The 16,756-nt window shown below is 37.5% G+C and overlaps 1 protein-coding gene across 19 annotated transcripts in view; it reads right to left on the bottom strand.

Moving 5' to 3' along the window:
* The window catches only part of ERC1 (ELKS/RAB6-interacting/CAST family member 1), a 415,918-nt gene that overhangs the window by 182,185 nt on the left and 216,977 nt on the right, over positions 1 to 16,756 (bottom strand). For 18 of the 19 annotated variants that reach the window (XR_014252746.1, XM_082422084.1, XM_082422087.1 and 15 more), the window contains one exon: positions 2,985 to 3,145. Coding sequence is in view for 18 of the 19 variants with exons in the window: in XM_082422084.1 (XP_082278210.1) it covers positions 2,985 to 3,145 (161 nt within the window). In the remaining variant the exon portion in view is untranslated. Of the gene's footprint in view, positions 1 to 1,313; positions 1,360 to 2,984; positions 3,146 to 16,756 lie in introns of those variants that run through there. The other variant, XM_082422083.1, reaches the window with a different exon arrangement.

The raw sequence follows: 16,756 nt of genomic DNA, 5'->3' as shown, positions 1-16,756 counted from the left end.
TTTCTCCAAAGAAGACATATAGATGGCCAAAAGGCACATGAAAAGATGCTCAACATTGCTAATTATTAGAGAAATGCAAATCAAAACAACAATGAGATATCACCTCACATCAGTAAGAATGGCCATCATCAAAAAAATCTACAAACAATAAATGCTGGAGAGGGCATGGAGAAAAGAGAACCTTCTTACACTGATGGTGGGAATGTAAATTGGTGCACCCACTATGGAGAATAGTATGGAGGTTCCTTAAGAAACTAAAAACAGAGTTACCATATGATCCAGCAATCCCACTCCTGGGCATATATCCAAAGAAAAACATAATTCAAAAAGACACATGCACCCCAGTGTTCATTGCAGCTCTATTACAATAGTCAAGACATGGAAGTAACCTAAATGTCCATCAATAGATGAATGGATAAAGAAGATGTGTTTTATATATTTATACATATATATGTATACACACACACACACACACACACAATGGAATATTATTCAGCCATAAAAAGGAATGAAATAATGCCATTTGCAGCAACATGCATGGACCTAGAGATTATCATACTAAGTGAAGTAATCCAGATAGAGAAAGACAAATATCATGATATCGCTTATATGTGGAACCTAAAAAAAAAAAGATACAAATGAACTTATATACAAAACAGAAATAGACCCACAGACATAGAAAACAAACTTATGGTTACCAAAGGAGAAAAGAGCGTGGAGGAGGGATACCTTAGGAGTTTGGGATTAGCCACCACTCTCAACAGCATGTTTGGATAGACGATTAGGCCTGAAGTGCTTAATTTGTTACAAGAAAGGTATTAAACAACCATTTTATTAAGATATGAAAATAAGAGACAACAACAAGGAGAAATTTAAGTGCAAATTAAAGCAAAGACTACTTTAAAAACTTTAAGTCAGTAAATCTGCATGACAAAAAACTTGTAGAAAATCTAAGAACAGCATGATGCTGTAGTAGTATCTCCTGAGCAAATGAGGAAGGTGATTTAAGAGACAGGTCACCTGTCAGAGCCAGGTTTTAACACCTTATTTCTAGAACTTTTATTTAATGTTTATTCATCAAATTTCTATACCACTTATAAATTCTCTGAATACTTTAATTACTCATCCCATGCCTTAGTGTGTGAGTGTTTGATCTTACCAAAAACAGTTTTGCAAATCACAGTATTTTTCTGAAATGTAATCTCTAACCTGGGCTGGCAAGGGAAGTCCATAAGAAAGTTTAGTACTGTGGTTCCAAAAATAATAACAGTAATAAAACAAAAAAATCACACGCAATTCCCTTTTAATGGTTTAAAGTCAAGCATTCTTTAAAAAATTCTTTCATATCTTTTCAAAGTCCTAATAATAAAGGAAAATTCCTTTACAAATCCACCACTGTTATGCTATAGACACTTGAACTGAGCGGGAAAGATGTGACAAGTCAAGTCAAGATACTGGTCCACAGAGAAAACGAAACAATGCTCCTATACCGTTGCTTTAGGAGTATCACATCGATACCCTGTATTCCCGAATATTATACCCATCCTTCCTCTATGTTCTTATCATCAGTGATAAAACCTTGTCTTAAACTACTTCTACTAACCTGCTCGTAAGAAGCAAACTTTCTCAGCATGATACCCGGAACCCTAAATTCTCCCCGTTCTCCCTGCGTATCAACCTATTTCTGGCTCCAGTATCTGTCACTTCCGAGAGCACATCACCTGTAATTCTCTTCTGAAAGATCAGGCTCTCTTAACCTCCCACTGTGTCCTAATAATCCATAAGCACAGGGGACACCCCGACATTTGTTTCCTCAACTCCTGGGCTGCCGTCATGATATCAAAACAATCATGCCCCATGAAAATTCATGCTGAGGTGTCATGGCAAGATCCTCTGCTACTTTGTAATTCTCATATTCAACATTTGTTGATAGTTCAAAGCAGCGGAAAAGAAGAGGGGATGTTAGCTTCAAGCACTGGCTGGGCTCAGGAAGACTGTTTACTTTAGGTCAGAGAGAGTGCGTATTTATTTCAGAGAAGAAGGAACTAACAGAAAATGAGCAAAGATTATGTGAAAGAAAATTAATGTAGACAGATTGCAGAGGAGGGAACCAGAGCTTAAATCTGTGATAGAAATAAGAAGCGAGCTTGGTGAAGGAGAGAGAGTATCTCCTCTGAGTCAGAAGAGAAGACGACAAAAACACAGGGAGGTGATGAAGGTAACTGAGGGGTCCCACCATAGACTTGGTTTCAGTAAAATGAGAGCAGGACAATTACATAGGGGTGGGGATTGGAGTGATGGAGAAAGTACTAAGGGACTTAAAAAAGAGACATACTTGTTCTGAAGAGAAGGAAACCAGAACTTTTCAAAGTCACAGAGGAGAAAAAGAAGCAGCTGTATTATGCACAGCAGATATATACAGTCTTCACAACAGACTATCTCAAGGAAGCTGCAAGATGCCTGGAAAGTAGGAAAATGATGTAAAGAAAGGTTCTGCTAAAAGTGACAATTTTGTAAAAACTGACTGGAGGGTGTGGCAAATGTTAATGGTGAAATATGGAGGATGGGTATAAGGAGGTTCACTATACTATTCTCTACTTTTGTGTACCTTTGGAAATGTTTATAATAAAAAGTGTTTTTAAAAATTGCCTAGCCATCGTATGACCTCAGGAGCAATGGTTATCTTCCTCAGAAAGCTCAACAACTTGCCAGAACTTTCCAGAAGGTTTTAGGAATTTCAGAGAAACAATTGCATACGGATACATACACTCTAGAGGACTGCAAAATTCAATGACAGGGAGGCAAAAAAAGTTTCTATTTGACGAGGATTTGTCCCAAATTTGTTCTAAGGAGTGAGAAACACAAGTGAGCATTAAAATTAGGCTAAGTGGGTCAGGCGTGACAAACAGGGCCAGAAGATGAAAGCGATGAGGACAAGTATTTCAGCTAAGCATATGCCTGAAGAACAATATTATAAAACTTACTTCATCTCCAGAACTTCCTCTAAGTGTTTCCTTCTCTCGGCCCGAAGGTTGGTCAAATGAGTTTCCTTCTCTGCCAGTGACTGCTGAGTGCAGGACAGCTTCGCCTTCATGGACTCCAGCTCCTGTTTTACTTTCTCCATGGCCATCAGTAACTCCTCCACCTACGATCAATACAGAAAAGACAGAAACTGAGCATCTGGGTCAGGTATAGTCAGAGGAGCTGGGCAGTGGGCAACGCCTGGGTCCACAAAATTGAAGACACACCCATCAAAAATTCTGTACTCTCGCAGGATCAGACATAAATGGCAGTTAAAGAAATACATCTCTCATCTTCCCTCCACTATAATTCTTCTCAGTTTAGGTCCAAAAAACCCTCATTTTCTTTTTGACAAATGTAAGGGCATCAGAAGTAACAGTGTGCCAGAAACAATCCCTTCTAAGGAATTTATTTGGAAACAGTCCAGAAACTTCCATGGAAATAACAATATAATGCAGATAAAAATATAAGGAACAAAATCATAATAAATATTTCTAGAAGGATTTTAGGAAATAAAAGCCATAAACCTGACTAATACCAGATGCAGAATAAACATAAATGAGTCATTTTTATTCGTTCAAACTAAGATTCTTCTGTTTATACCATTACAAGAATTTCTTGTTAAAGAAACAGCTAGAATTCAATCGGATAATTTCCTGCTCTAAAGCTAGGTAGGTAGAGATTTTTTGAGGAAGGCAGAAAGAAAAGAAAAAAAATATATGACCAGATAGAGAAGAGACAGAATGCTTTTAAAAGACCTGTAAAGGGCTTCCCTGGTGGCGCAGTGGTTAAGAATCTGCCTGCCAATGCAGGGGACACAGGTTTGAGCCCTGGTCCAGGAAGATCCCACATGCCGTGGAGCAACTAAGCCCGTGCACCACAACTACTGAGCCTGTGCTCTAGAGCCTGCGAGCCACAACTACTGAGCCCATGTGCCACAACTACTGAAGCCCGCGTGCCTATAGCCCATGCTCTACAACAAGAAAAGCCACTGCAATGAGAAGCCCGCGCACCGCAATGAAGAGTAGCCCTTGCTCGCCACAACTAGAGAAAGCCCACGTGTAGCAATGGAGACCCAACGCAGCCAAAAATATAAATAAATAAATAAATAAATAAGTTTATTTTAAAATAACTAAATAAAATAAAAGACCTGTAAAAACATGAGAGAAAGAAGACAGAATGCTAAAACACAAGAAACTAAGAGAGCAAGTTCTGTACTTCATCAGTTATTTCCACTTACTCTGGGTGGTTCCAAAATCAGATTTAAATAAACATGTTCATCTTAATTCAGAGGCAAAAATATGCTGCCAAAATATCTGTTATTACCTAAAAACAACCTCAACCAGATAATCAAACAGCCAAGTATACCAATCACAAGAGTTTACAGTCAGTTTGCTACTTGACAAGAAATAATCTTGGTTATAATCCTTTCCAGAGGTAGAAGTGAGTGTAGGTAGATGGATTAGTGTTAAAAACAGTTACATTTAGTTTTTTGGCACTTGAATTATTTTACTTTGGGTATCTTCTCAGAAGTGATCAAGTTAATGCTCTCAGCTAAACAGCACCCTGACAGTCCCAGTTGCTGTGAGACTTCTTCTTATTATGCAGATCTCTTTGGATATGTATTCACATATCAGCAAGCTTTACAAGAACATATAACTGCCTGCCTTTTTGAAAACTGTCAATAAGGATGATTCTACATTATCAGTTTAATTCATATAAAATCTTAGCAAAAACTAGATTAAATTATGCCCCAAGGCATAAGGCACTCTTATAACACAAAATCAGCCATCAACAGCATCATTCATAGAAGGTCTAATAAATAGTGAGATGTGTCCATCTTTTATGAACTTAAGCGTATCTCACAAAATCTCCCTCCCATCCTGTCCTTCACTGCTCCAGGCAAGCAATGGTATCAGTTTCTTATATAACTTGAAGAGATATCTTATACATACACAAGCAAGCATGTATAAACTATTCCTCCTTCTCCTATACAAAGGTAAGCCCACTCTATACACATACTCTTTTGCATCTAAAATTTTTAGTAAACTTTTATTGAAATACAACATAAATACAGAAAAATACACAAAACTTATAAATGTACAACCTGAAGAATTCTAAGTGAACAAACCTATACAAACAGCACACAGACCAATAACCAGAACATTACCATCACCCCAACCCCCCCATATCCCTTTTCTAGATTAAGAGTAACCATTATTCTAACACTCTAGATTAGTTTTGTCTATTCGTTTTAACTTTATACAAATGGAATTACATAGTATATAATTTTAAGCGCAGATTTTTTTTTTCCCACTGGTGTTATATCTGTGAGATTCATCTACATTGCTGGGTAAAACTGTAGTTCTGTAATTCTCATAACTGTATGATATTCCACTGTGCGAAAATAGCAAAATTTACTGAAGGCACTTTTGATAAACAGAAGTTTTAAATTTTAATGGCGTTTAACAAAATTTTTCCTTTATACATGTTTATGTTCAGAGCTTTTTGTATAATGAACATGACAATTTTGTTAACTTCAAGGCCATGAGGATATTATTCTTTCTTCTAAATCCTTTATTGGACTATACATTCACATTTAAATATACAACATATATGCAATTGATTTTTTAATATGGTATGATGGTCAGACTCATTTTTATCAACATGGATATCCAACAGACTGAGCAATGCAAACAGCAGAAGGACTTCACAGTCATGGGAGGAAGGTACTTTGGCCTACTTGGCAAAAGATCAGAAATTATTTAAAGACAACTTATAGGAAAAATAATTTAACAATGTTTTATATTGCACATAACCACCTTTAAATTTCATAAATGATCAATCTGAAATATCATATGCACTGATAAAAGGTATATGTATATATTCCAGAGCTAAGAGCAAAACACACACTTATATACTCACAACCCAGTAGCTTTTGTTAAGTGCAATTATCCAACTGTATCCTCTGACTCTCCTGTGATAGGTTATCACTATTCTTAATTTGTGTACTTATTTCCTTGCATTTCTTTATTTTTACCTCTGATGCATATATTTCAAAATAAATCACTACTCAGTTTTATCAGTTTATGAACACTGAAAAAATGGTATCTACTGACTTTCTTATTTCATCCAAAATTATGTTTATTCATGCAGATAAAAAAAGGGCCCACCATAGGAGTATAACCCGGATCTAAGAGCAAAACGCACACCTACGGACTCACCACTCCAGAGTTAAAAGCAATGACAGTCAACAGCACTAAGGACCACAGCTCTAAGATTACAGTTTCTCACTAAACTGAATGGGCTCCTTGGAAAAATTATTGATTCCAGATTAGGAGGCAGAAACATACAAAAGATGGACTTTGCACATGTAGTGCCAAAAAAACAAGAGAAAATAAGGATCATGACACAGAAACTCTGATAAAACCAGAAAAAACACAGCCGAAGGAAGAAAAAAAGAAAGCTTAGAAGAATACCCCTTATGACTGTAGATGCAAAAAATACTATAAAATCAAAGCCAGCAAGATATAAAAATTGAGATTTATCCCAAGAATGCAAGGTTGGTTTAACATATAAAATAAATGTAATAAATCATATTAATAAAATACACAACAAAAACCACATGACCATTTCAAAAGATGTAGAAAAAGCATTTGACAATTTCCAAAACCCCTTCATGATAAAAATATTCAAGAAACTAGGAATAGAGGAGAACTTCCTCAAGCCAATAAATGGCATCTATGAAAAACTTTTAATGATGAAAGACTGCATGCTTTCCCTCTAAGACCAAGAACAAGACCAGGATGTCTGTTCTCACCACTTCTGTTTAATATTGTACTAGAGATGATAGCCAGTAAAAAGTAAGCTGCAAAAAATTTAAAGGCATCCATATTGGAAAGGAAGACATACAGTTTTCTCTAGCTGAAAATGATATAATCTTATAAAGAGAATAATCCTAAGGAATCCAGTTTAAAAAGTAAACAAATAGGGGCTTCACTGGTGGTGCAGTGGTTGAGAATCCGCCTGCCAATGCAGGGGACACGGGTTCGAGCCCTGGTCCGGGAAGATCCCACATGCTGTGGAGCAACTAAGCCTGTGCACCACAACTACTGAGCCTGCACTCTAGAGCCCGTGAGCCACAACTACTGAGCCTGTGTGCTGCAATTACTGAAGCCTGCATGCCTAGAGCCCATGCTCCACAAGAAAAGCCACCGCAATGAGAAGCCCGCGCACCGCAACAAAGAGTAGCCCCCACTCGCTGCAACTACAGAAAGCCCACACACAGCAACAAAGACCCAAAAATAAATAAATTAAAATAAATTTTTAAAAAATAAACAAATAAGTATACAAAGGTTACAGGATACAAGATCAATATACAAAAATCAACTGTATATCGATACATAGACAATGAACATTCCAAAAATGAAAGTAAGAAAACAATTCCATTTAATATAGCATAAAAAAGAAGGAAATACCTAGGTATAAATTTAGCCAAAAAAAGCTAGATTTCTGTTGAAAACTATAAAAGATTGTTAAAAGAAATTAAAGATTTAAATAAATGGAAAGACAACACGTTCATGGATTGAAAGACATAATATTAAGATGGCAATACTCTCCAAACTGATCTACAGGTTCAACAAAATCCCTATAAAAGCTCTCTCTTTTTTTCCCAGAAACTGATCCTAAAACTCATATGGAAATGAAAGACAGCTAAAATAAGTAATCTGGGTTGGGTGGGGGGAGAGGACTCAATACTTGACTTCAAAACTTACTACAGAGTTTCAGGATGGTACTGGCATAAGGATGGACAAAGAGACCAATGGAAAAGAATTGAGAATCCAGAGATAAACCCTAACGTTTATGGTAAACTGATTTTTGACAAGAGTGTCAAGGCAATTCAATGAGGGAAGAATATTCTTTTGATTGAAAGGTGCTTGGACAACTGCCCCATTGCTTTCCATTTTAAAGTTCCCATGCCATTAACTTCTTAGCAAAAATGAGTCACTTGTCTTATAGAATGACCCACATTTTGGATTCAGCTTTTTTTTTGTTTTTTTTTTTAATGATACTATTTATGGTGTTCCTCTGATCCTCATGTTTCTTGTAAACTGAAAGTAATAGGTAAAGGCTTCATGAGATTTGGGTTTGTTTTGTCTTTCTGACAACGGTACTCCATAGGCAAGGTGTGTACATCACATTATATCACATTAATGACTGTCTGTCTCACTTTTAGCAATAACACTGATCAGTGTCTCAGTACCATTTATTGAAAATTCTATTCTATCTTCACCTTTGACATCCATCCAGTATCCCCGTAAGCATGGATATGTTTCTATGCTTTCTATTATGATCCACTGGTTTGCCTATTCCTACACCAAAACCACATTATTTTAATTATTATAGCTTTATAAGGTTTGACATCTAAGAGAAATGGTGTTCTCTTTTCAAGAATATCTTAGCTATTTTTGAATTTCTGCAAAAAATATTTCCTGAGTCTAGAATAGTCCAGGCACTGTTCTACAACAGTTCATGGAAGAAATATATATTTAGGACTTTAATATCTTTCAGAAAAGATTTATAATTTTCCCCATAATGATCCTGAACATTCTAATAATATTTATTCCTTGGAACTTTATACTTTTTTAAATGCTATATTAAATAGTATCTTTTTAAAAAAAATGTAATTTTCATTTTGGTGCAGGCTATAGAAATGCAACTTATACTGTATCTAGTGTCTACTTAAATACTCTTTATGGACTTTTAATGTAGACAACCATTCATATCTTAACGATAGTTTTCTCTCTTACCTTCCAATCCTTATAGTATTTATTTCTTTTACTTGCCTTACTGCAGAGCCCAGAAAGTCTACAAAGATGTTGACAGCATGCACTCTGTCTCATTCCTGATCATAAATAGAATACTTTAAAAGTTTTATCCATAAGTTAAGTAGCATAATTTTTAATAGCTGTCCTTTGACAGGTTAAGGAAATTCCCGTCTACTACTAGCTAGTTAAGAATTTTTTTTAATTATAAATTAATGTAAAGTTTCTGCATTTCTTGAGATGATTATATGACTTTTCTCCTATCATATTTTAATGTGGTAGACTACAGTAATTAGTCTTCTAATGAAACCAATATTAAAATCCTGGAATAAACCTAACTTCTTCAAGCATATCTTTCTTTTTCACATACACTCATTTTGGATTGGCAATATTTTGTTTAGGAATTTTTGTATTTATGTTCGTGCTTGAGACAGGCCTAAACTTTTACTTTCCCGTATTAACTTTGTCAAGTTTTGATATGAAGTTATGCTGGCCTTATAAAATATGTCCCTCTTTTTTATTTTTCTGGAATTGTTTCTATAAGACTGAAATGATTTGTTCCTTGTAAGTTTATTAAAAATCACCAATATAACTCTCTGGGCTTGAAATTTGTGGGAAAAAATTTTATTACCAACTCTTTTTTTTTTCAGGTTTTCTTTTTCATATTTAGCTAGCTTTGCTAAGTTTCCTTTTCCTTGGCATTTGCTCATTTAGGCTAAATCTTCAAATGTACTGGCAAAGATATCCTTGTATCTTTTCAATGCTGGCAGGACTTGTGGTTAGGAGCCCTTTATCATTCCAAAGGTCGCTTGCTCACTGTGCCTTCTTTCTTTTTCTCTTTTAGTCTCACCAAAGGCCAGTCAATTTTCTTAGTGTTTTCAAAGGACCAATTCTGGGTGTTATGGATCCTTTTTATAAAAAGGGGGGAGGTTTGTCTCTTAGTCTCTCTACCTTGGGCTGCCATGGACATTTTCTTTTGTCCTGCCAAGATACAAAAACCAACGTTCAAGTTCAACAGCTTACCAAGTACTTATCTTTGAATTCCCTCTCTATTCATCCCCTGGCCTGAGAATTTTCTACATTCTTGACAACTTATGAATGCATATTTTATCAGCCATCTTCAATTGTTTCTGTGGAAGTTATTTTCCCAGCATCTAGTCTGCCATGGTTACAGATATGTTTTATCTTTCATTCCAAACTTGAACTTACAGAATTTTGCCTGTTAGTAAAACATAATTTTCTTAAAGATTGCTTAATTTTCCCATCCATCTGAGTGCCAGATCAAGGTATCAAGGTATTTCTACCTCAGATCATACATACATCCAAATAAGCTTTAAAGCACTTTAGCATTTAAGGCAAGAATGGAGCCATAAACCAGGATTTCCAACTAATCACCTGATTTGTGCTCTGGTTCCAAGCCAGGGAAACAGCTTCAAAGCCAGATGGAAATTCTTCACTTTCTGTTGCTTTCCCACAGTCCCAGAGAACACATTCAGCTGTCCCCACTCGGACACCCACCCCGCTCTGTGCCCACCACACAGCAGTCGTTGTGTAGTTTTGGGTACAGACACTGAGAAATGAAGGTAGTGAAAGCCGAGTAGAAGAAAAGATACATACCACATCGAACAATGAAGAAATTCTCCACAATTTTAAAATGTGCTCCAGGTCACAGTATGATTTTCAAAAGCACACGCTATAAGACATTTAAAAAAAAACAGAGCTGGGATTCAAGTATGTAACCTAACTGCCTCCACTAAAATATTAAGGAGAAAGTTCAGGGCTGACAGTGTGCAGTGCCAGCAGGACCAGATGGTTTGCTTAAATCACAAGCTAATAAACTTTTACGCAGAATAAGAAGGGAACAAATCATGGCTTTACCACAGACCCATTTTCCCTAAGAGAGCAAAGCAACTGGGTGCTTCAGGTAGGTGCTGGCAGAGCCCGCACCTTCAAGTTTCCCGCCTTCTTCTGTTCCACAACGAAGAGCAAAATACTTTTTGTAGTTTCCAAGATGCTTATGGAAAATCTTGTTACAGTTTCTTGGGAAGATAAGAGGCATACGTCTCCAAAGGAAAAAAAAATGATTAGAAGAAAAAAGGAGGGGTACAAAAAGATTATCTAGAGGTTAAGCATTCATTGTGTAAGTCAGATTTTCATATGATAAGTCCCCTAGTTTTCCTGATTTCAATGAAATTCTAGATTAAGACCCACTCTGTTACACAAGCCCCCCCCCCAAAAAAAAGTTATCTAGCTCTTGAGTTGAAAAGCATGTTTGAAGTATTGATGAGAACTTACATACATACCTACATACATACATTCCCCTACCTTCTCCTAACAAACTGCTTTAGGTACCCCACAACCACTACTAATGAGAATTTGAATTCACAGAATTCCCAAGAGATTTATGCTAGTATTTATACTAGAAATCTTCTTTTTATCCCCATATGTTCTCTTTGCCAAAGCATGGTAATTCTTTGACCAGATATATACCAATAGTGCAGTATTTTATGAATATGGAATACCTATAGCTATTACAATAATAATAATAGCAACTTACATTATTTGAATACTTTGAATGCGCTAAGCCTTTTACATATGTTGTCTCATCATCCTCACAAGGATCCTATGAGGTGGCATTACTGTTAGCGTCAGTTTTACAGAAGAGGAAGCAGGTTCAGAGAGTTTAAGTGCCTTACCCCAGGTCACACAGCCGGAGGAGGCAGAGCTAGGGTTCCAACCAGGCGGTGGGACTCCACTGCTGGTCACAGTTAATGCAGCTTTGCTACAATGTATCAGTGTTCAAAAAGTCCTAAAACAGCCTCCCACAACTGTATCTAACGAATCCCTCTGGGGAGTGTACCTATGCCCACTTTTGCATCTTTCTATCCCTCCTTTCTTCCCCTTCTCTCCCATCCGCTCCCCTCCCCCCCCCCCCCAGGTACTTAACTCCCTCCATGTGCCAGGCACTGTGTATTATACCACCAGGGCTTAATAGAAATACACGTGCTTCCCTAGTGCTCCATGTAGAGATACAGTCATTAACTAATAATATTTGTGAATGTATAATCATAGATCATGAATAGTTTTATGTAAGGAAGAACAGGATGCCATGAGAATAAGTAACATGAGGCTTTGATCTATGTTTTGGGGGCCTAGAGAAAGTTTCCCCAAGAAAGTCAAGGAGCAGATGGGGAGGAAAAGAGCATTCCAGCTCCAGAGCCCAGCAAGTTTAGAAACCCTGAAGTGGGAATGCATATACCTACAAGAGAAGATGAAAAAGATGAAAGTATCACAAGCCCTGAGAGCAAGGGGAAGAAGAGTGCACACATGGCAGGAAAGGAGGAAGCGGGCAGATGCAGGGCTGTGCAGGCCATACGAGGGGTTTTTGGCTTTTCTCCCCAGAGCAACAGAGGTACCAAAGGATGTGACCAAACAGAGGAGCGAGATGATTTAGAATGTTAAAATCAGAATGACTAAAATAATGGGCCAAGGAATCTAAGCTGAACAGAGAGGGACGCAAAGCCAGGGCCAGTGGATTGGTATAAAGCAGAAAGAGACAAAGAAACTCAAGAAAGATAGTTGCAGTGGAAACCTGAAAGCTGAAATGACAGGAAAGTGTGATCTGAGAGGACGACGCTATAATGAGCGGGCTGGAGGTGGAGTGGGTCAGCAAGGTCTAGGATGTCAGACATGGAATGAAGAAAGGCAGCGACCTCTCGGGCCAGGAAGCAGAGAGGACAGACAAGTGCGTTATCCACACAGATGCTGAAGCCGCTGAGGCAGCAAAAGTCTGCAGCGAAAAGCTTCACACTACAGCTGAACAGCATGAGCCCTGAGGAAGCAGAGGCTCTTACATGGGTGTGATGGACCAGTGGTCTGAAGGGTAACAGGAAGCAAGATGGAATTAACATTTACTGACCACCAGGAAGGGCTGTGGGGAGTTTCCAGGGGAGAGGCCAGATTACACTTCGGGCAAAGAAGGTGAACGTGGTCCAAGAAGTAAAGTAAGAATGTATGTGCCAGGGCCAGGCACAGAGCAGATACTCAATGAATATTTGTTGAATGGGTGAATAAATGGAGATAGATGAAGCTGTGAATTCTGGTGACCTAGCAGGAAATGTAAAAGGGATGAGAAGAGTGGAAGAGCTGGGTTAGAGCGAGAAAGCACTGAACAATACGGGGATGAAGGTGCAGAGCACAGATACTCGGGGGCTTTCAGGGGTGGGGGGCAACGTCTGCTAAAATGCAGATGAGAGGCACAGCAAAATTAACTCCAATAGGTTCTCTGAAGAGAGTGGGCACTTCAAAATCAATCAGATGCCCCTAAAATAAGAATTTAAATATTTTGGGTTTTTTAGTCCCCATTTGAATGCATATGACTTATATGACAGTGTTGATTATAACTCTCTATTCTGTTTATTCAAAATAAGATATAAGTGATTCTTGACGTAACCTAATGGTAACAGATACCACTGAATTCAGCAGAATGTTAGACTTAGGGACTGTCAGGCACTACTACTATCTTTTATTCCGGACTTTATAAAGAAGAACCCAAATATGAGTAGAAGTCACAGATAACAATACTGAAGAAAAAAACCACAGAAACCACAGTTCAACTTTGGGAGTCACTAGATTTCTTGACTTCTTATATATAGTTGGATTTCTCCAATATTCGACAATGCCAAATAAAATGACACTTTTAATAATTAATGTGTTCCATGGGTGAAGAATGTACAAAGTGTTTTTACCGTCCCTCAAAATATGCTTCACATCCCTTAGGACACTTAATAACGCTTAACAATGCATGTGGCTCACAAGTACCCACACAGTTAAGGCTGACATGCAGGGGAGCTAAATTCACACTGACTGGCTGTATTCCTTCACTGGTAGCTGCCTTTAAGTTTCCAGTAACATTATGCTGTGGTAACAAATCTTCAACTGAAGATCAATTTTAAAAGAGTGGAAACACAACAATGTGAAAGAAATGCTTCTTTTTCAAGCCATCTCAATTTTCCTTTTTAAATTTAAACCAACGCAGAGGGCTTGGGTAGACAAACCCTATAATAAGCACTCATCACTCCAAAGTGGAGCTTGAAAAATCAGACATCAATAAAATGTGGGTGCACATTTTCAAAGCAAAGCAAATGTCCCCCTACTGGTAGGACTCTCATCATCTGAGTGACTGAGGGTGGAAAGAGGCTTTGGAAGGGCCAATGTTTATCTCACTGCCAATTCTCCTTAGGTGATTTCTTGGTAACACAGCATCAAAACTAAAAGGTAAAAATCTGAATTAAGCACTGAAAACTATTTTTTCCAGAGACTGTTACTTGATTATTGTCTGCTATAATTTGCTTATCTTAGCAACAAACAGGTTGTACCAGAATCAAGTAAAATGTAAAATTAATAATTTCCTAGGTCCACATAAACTCCACGGCTCCTATTCTATGCCTATAAGAAAGAAGGACAGAAATAATCTAAATAACATCACATTTTCTTTCTCCAGTGAAGAAGATGGGACAACTATCATTTTGCACTCTTCTGCATCTGGGTAACTCAGGAAAAGAAATACAAAAAGAGGAGGAATGACAAGACTTTCCCTTGAACTTCGAGCTCTGGTAAGTTCTCTCCTGAAAAAAAACTTTTTCTGCATTGCTGGGAAGTCAAGGTAACAGGATACAGTACATGATAGGAGGGCTGTATAAGTTGCCTAGGTTTTGGAAAGAAATTTCCTTAGTTAAAATTATGTATTTGGTTATTTCACATGGAGAAAACCTTAATTCACCTTTATTACAGAAAACAGCAGTCCTCTCACTAGCATGAAGTCACCAACAGGGAACAGAGCATTTAGGGCTCAAGCCCTTCCTCTAAGGTCAACTGAACAATTTGAATAAAACAGCTTCAGACTGTTTCCTTAATTTTTCAATAATGAAACCAAAAACTTACTGGCATTTTAACTGGAAATGTTAATCCTCATTTGCATTGCTAAAAAAAAATCAAATAGCTACCTAGAAGTAAAAAAGTGACATTTCATTAATTAGAGATACATTTTGTGGGGAAAACATATTTCCATATAACCCCTGAAAAATGGTTACAAAGAAAATATTGACCAATGACAGTTATCTGACCTTATCAAAAGTATATTATTAGCCAAAGGAGTAAAGTAAAAGTGTGGGATTTAATATCTGGCAACCCAAGGATACCAAGAGGGAACTCGTAAGTATCTCACACACACACACACACACAGAGGATTATTCTGGTCTGGCCATAATAAATGAGGCTCAACATTTGTGTACTGCCTTTAGAGGCTACCAAAACACTTGTGGGGAATAAGTTACTCCACACAGGTGACAGTACAGAGCCCTAGACAGACTATGAAACTCGCCCTACATCACAGTTAATAAACAAAAGAAACCGAACCCACGTCACTTGATGCTGGCTCAAAGCCCTTCACACCCACCCTCGCTGCCTCTTTGTTAATTCACTAAAGAGGGTGGAGGTCAGAGGAAGGGACACAGGAGCACCGACGCAGAGCTCGGGCCACGCCACACACGGGAACTATCTGCTGTGTAGGATAAGTGCCACTGTGCAGATTTCTCTAGGAAAATATGTTTCACTGAAAACATCCAGGAAGGCACAGCCAAGGAGAACATAAACTGCATATAAAGATCAGCAGGAAGCCATCTGGCTCCCACGATTTCACCTTCAGCCGTATCCTGGATGACTGCCTCTATCATCAATAACTTGGTTTCTCAAACTGCACAGCAGGAGGTAACAGAATAAGGGCCAGACACCCCAAGAACCATTACAAGCAAACTAAACATCATCTGTTACAGATCTGCCACAAAGATTCCAAAAGCACTTCCCAGTGTGGCAGTGGTTACACAGTTTAGACACAAGTATAAAAACACGCCTACTTTGAAAACCAGCATCTACAGACTCCGGCACTCAACTGTGTGGTTCATTTTGGGGTGTGCCAAGGTTTTATTTCTTCTCCACTGCAGTTAATTTTTTCATCTGATTTTAACTTTTGAAAACACAGATGTGGTCCTTTTGTTGAATAAAAAGAAAAAAATCAACCTGAAATTCAGAGACACAGATATTTCCTGAAGTTCCAGGATAACATAATCATGTACTATTTTTTCAAAACTTTTCAAAAGTAAGAAACTAACCAAAAAGACAACCAGAAGTGTACTATTTTAAGAACTATTTTACGAACTACCGATGAATACAGGGGTTTTATTTTGTTTTGTTTTGCTTTTTTGTCATAACCATTGCATCTGGTTACTTCCTGAAGGCTTCAGTTTTCCTTCAGACTTTCTTTAGCTGTTGTCTAGTGACCCCATCTGGCAAAATTATAGAGGAAGTTATATTGGCCCAAGCTTCTGGCAAGTCAAACTTTTTTTATTTTATGTAAGAAGGAAATAAGAAAATAGAAGTTCAGGGTGAAAGAATTTTAAGGATTTTTAGCTTCATCCTTCTATAATACATAAGATAAGAGGAAAACCATGTAATTAAGAAAAGGTCATGCCATTCTAACTGAAGGAATTCATGTTGCTGCCTTTTCCTTGTTATTCTTGAAGATGCTTGTTTAGTATTCTGATCTTCTATTAAAGGTTGTATTAAAACTCTGAGATTTCTGCTTGCTTGTTTAATACAAAGATGAAGTAATTAATTCACAAGTGTATCCAGCGTAACTGGATGAATAAGATTTTGAATAGTACAAAGTTGTTTAAATTTTTAAGTATAGAGTTACTAAAAGTAGAGAAATGTCAGTTTAAACCATGAAAATCGGCCTTGAGATGATAGGCTTTAGTTGTCTCTCGTTCTTACGATCAACATTCAGAGCTTGATATTACTAAACGGGGTAAAAACTACAAGCAGAAACTGAAGGAACGCTTTTAAAACACTGA

Source organism: Balaenoptera physalus, assembly GCF_965194825.1.
Source record: "Balaenoptera physalus genome assembly, chromosome: 13".
Classification (NCBI taxonomy): Eukaryota; Metazoa; Chordata; class Mammalia; order Artiodactyla; family Balaenopteridae; genus Balaenoptera; species Balaenoptera physalus.
This window is presented reverse-complemented; position numbering and strand designations above follow the sequence as displayed.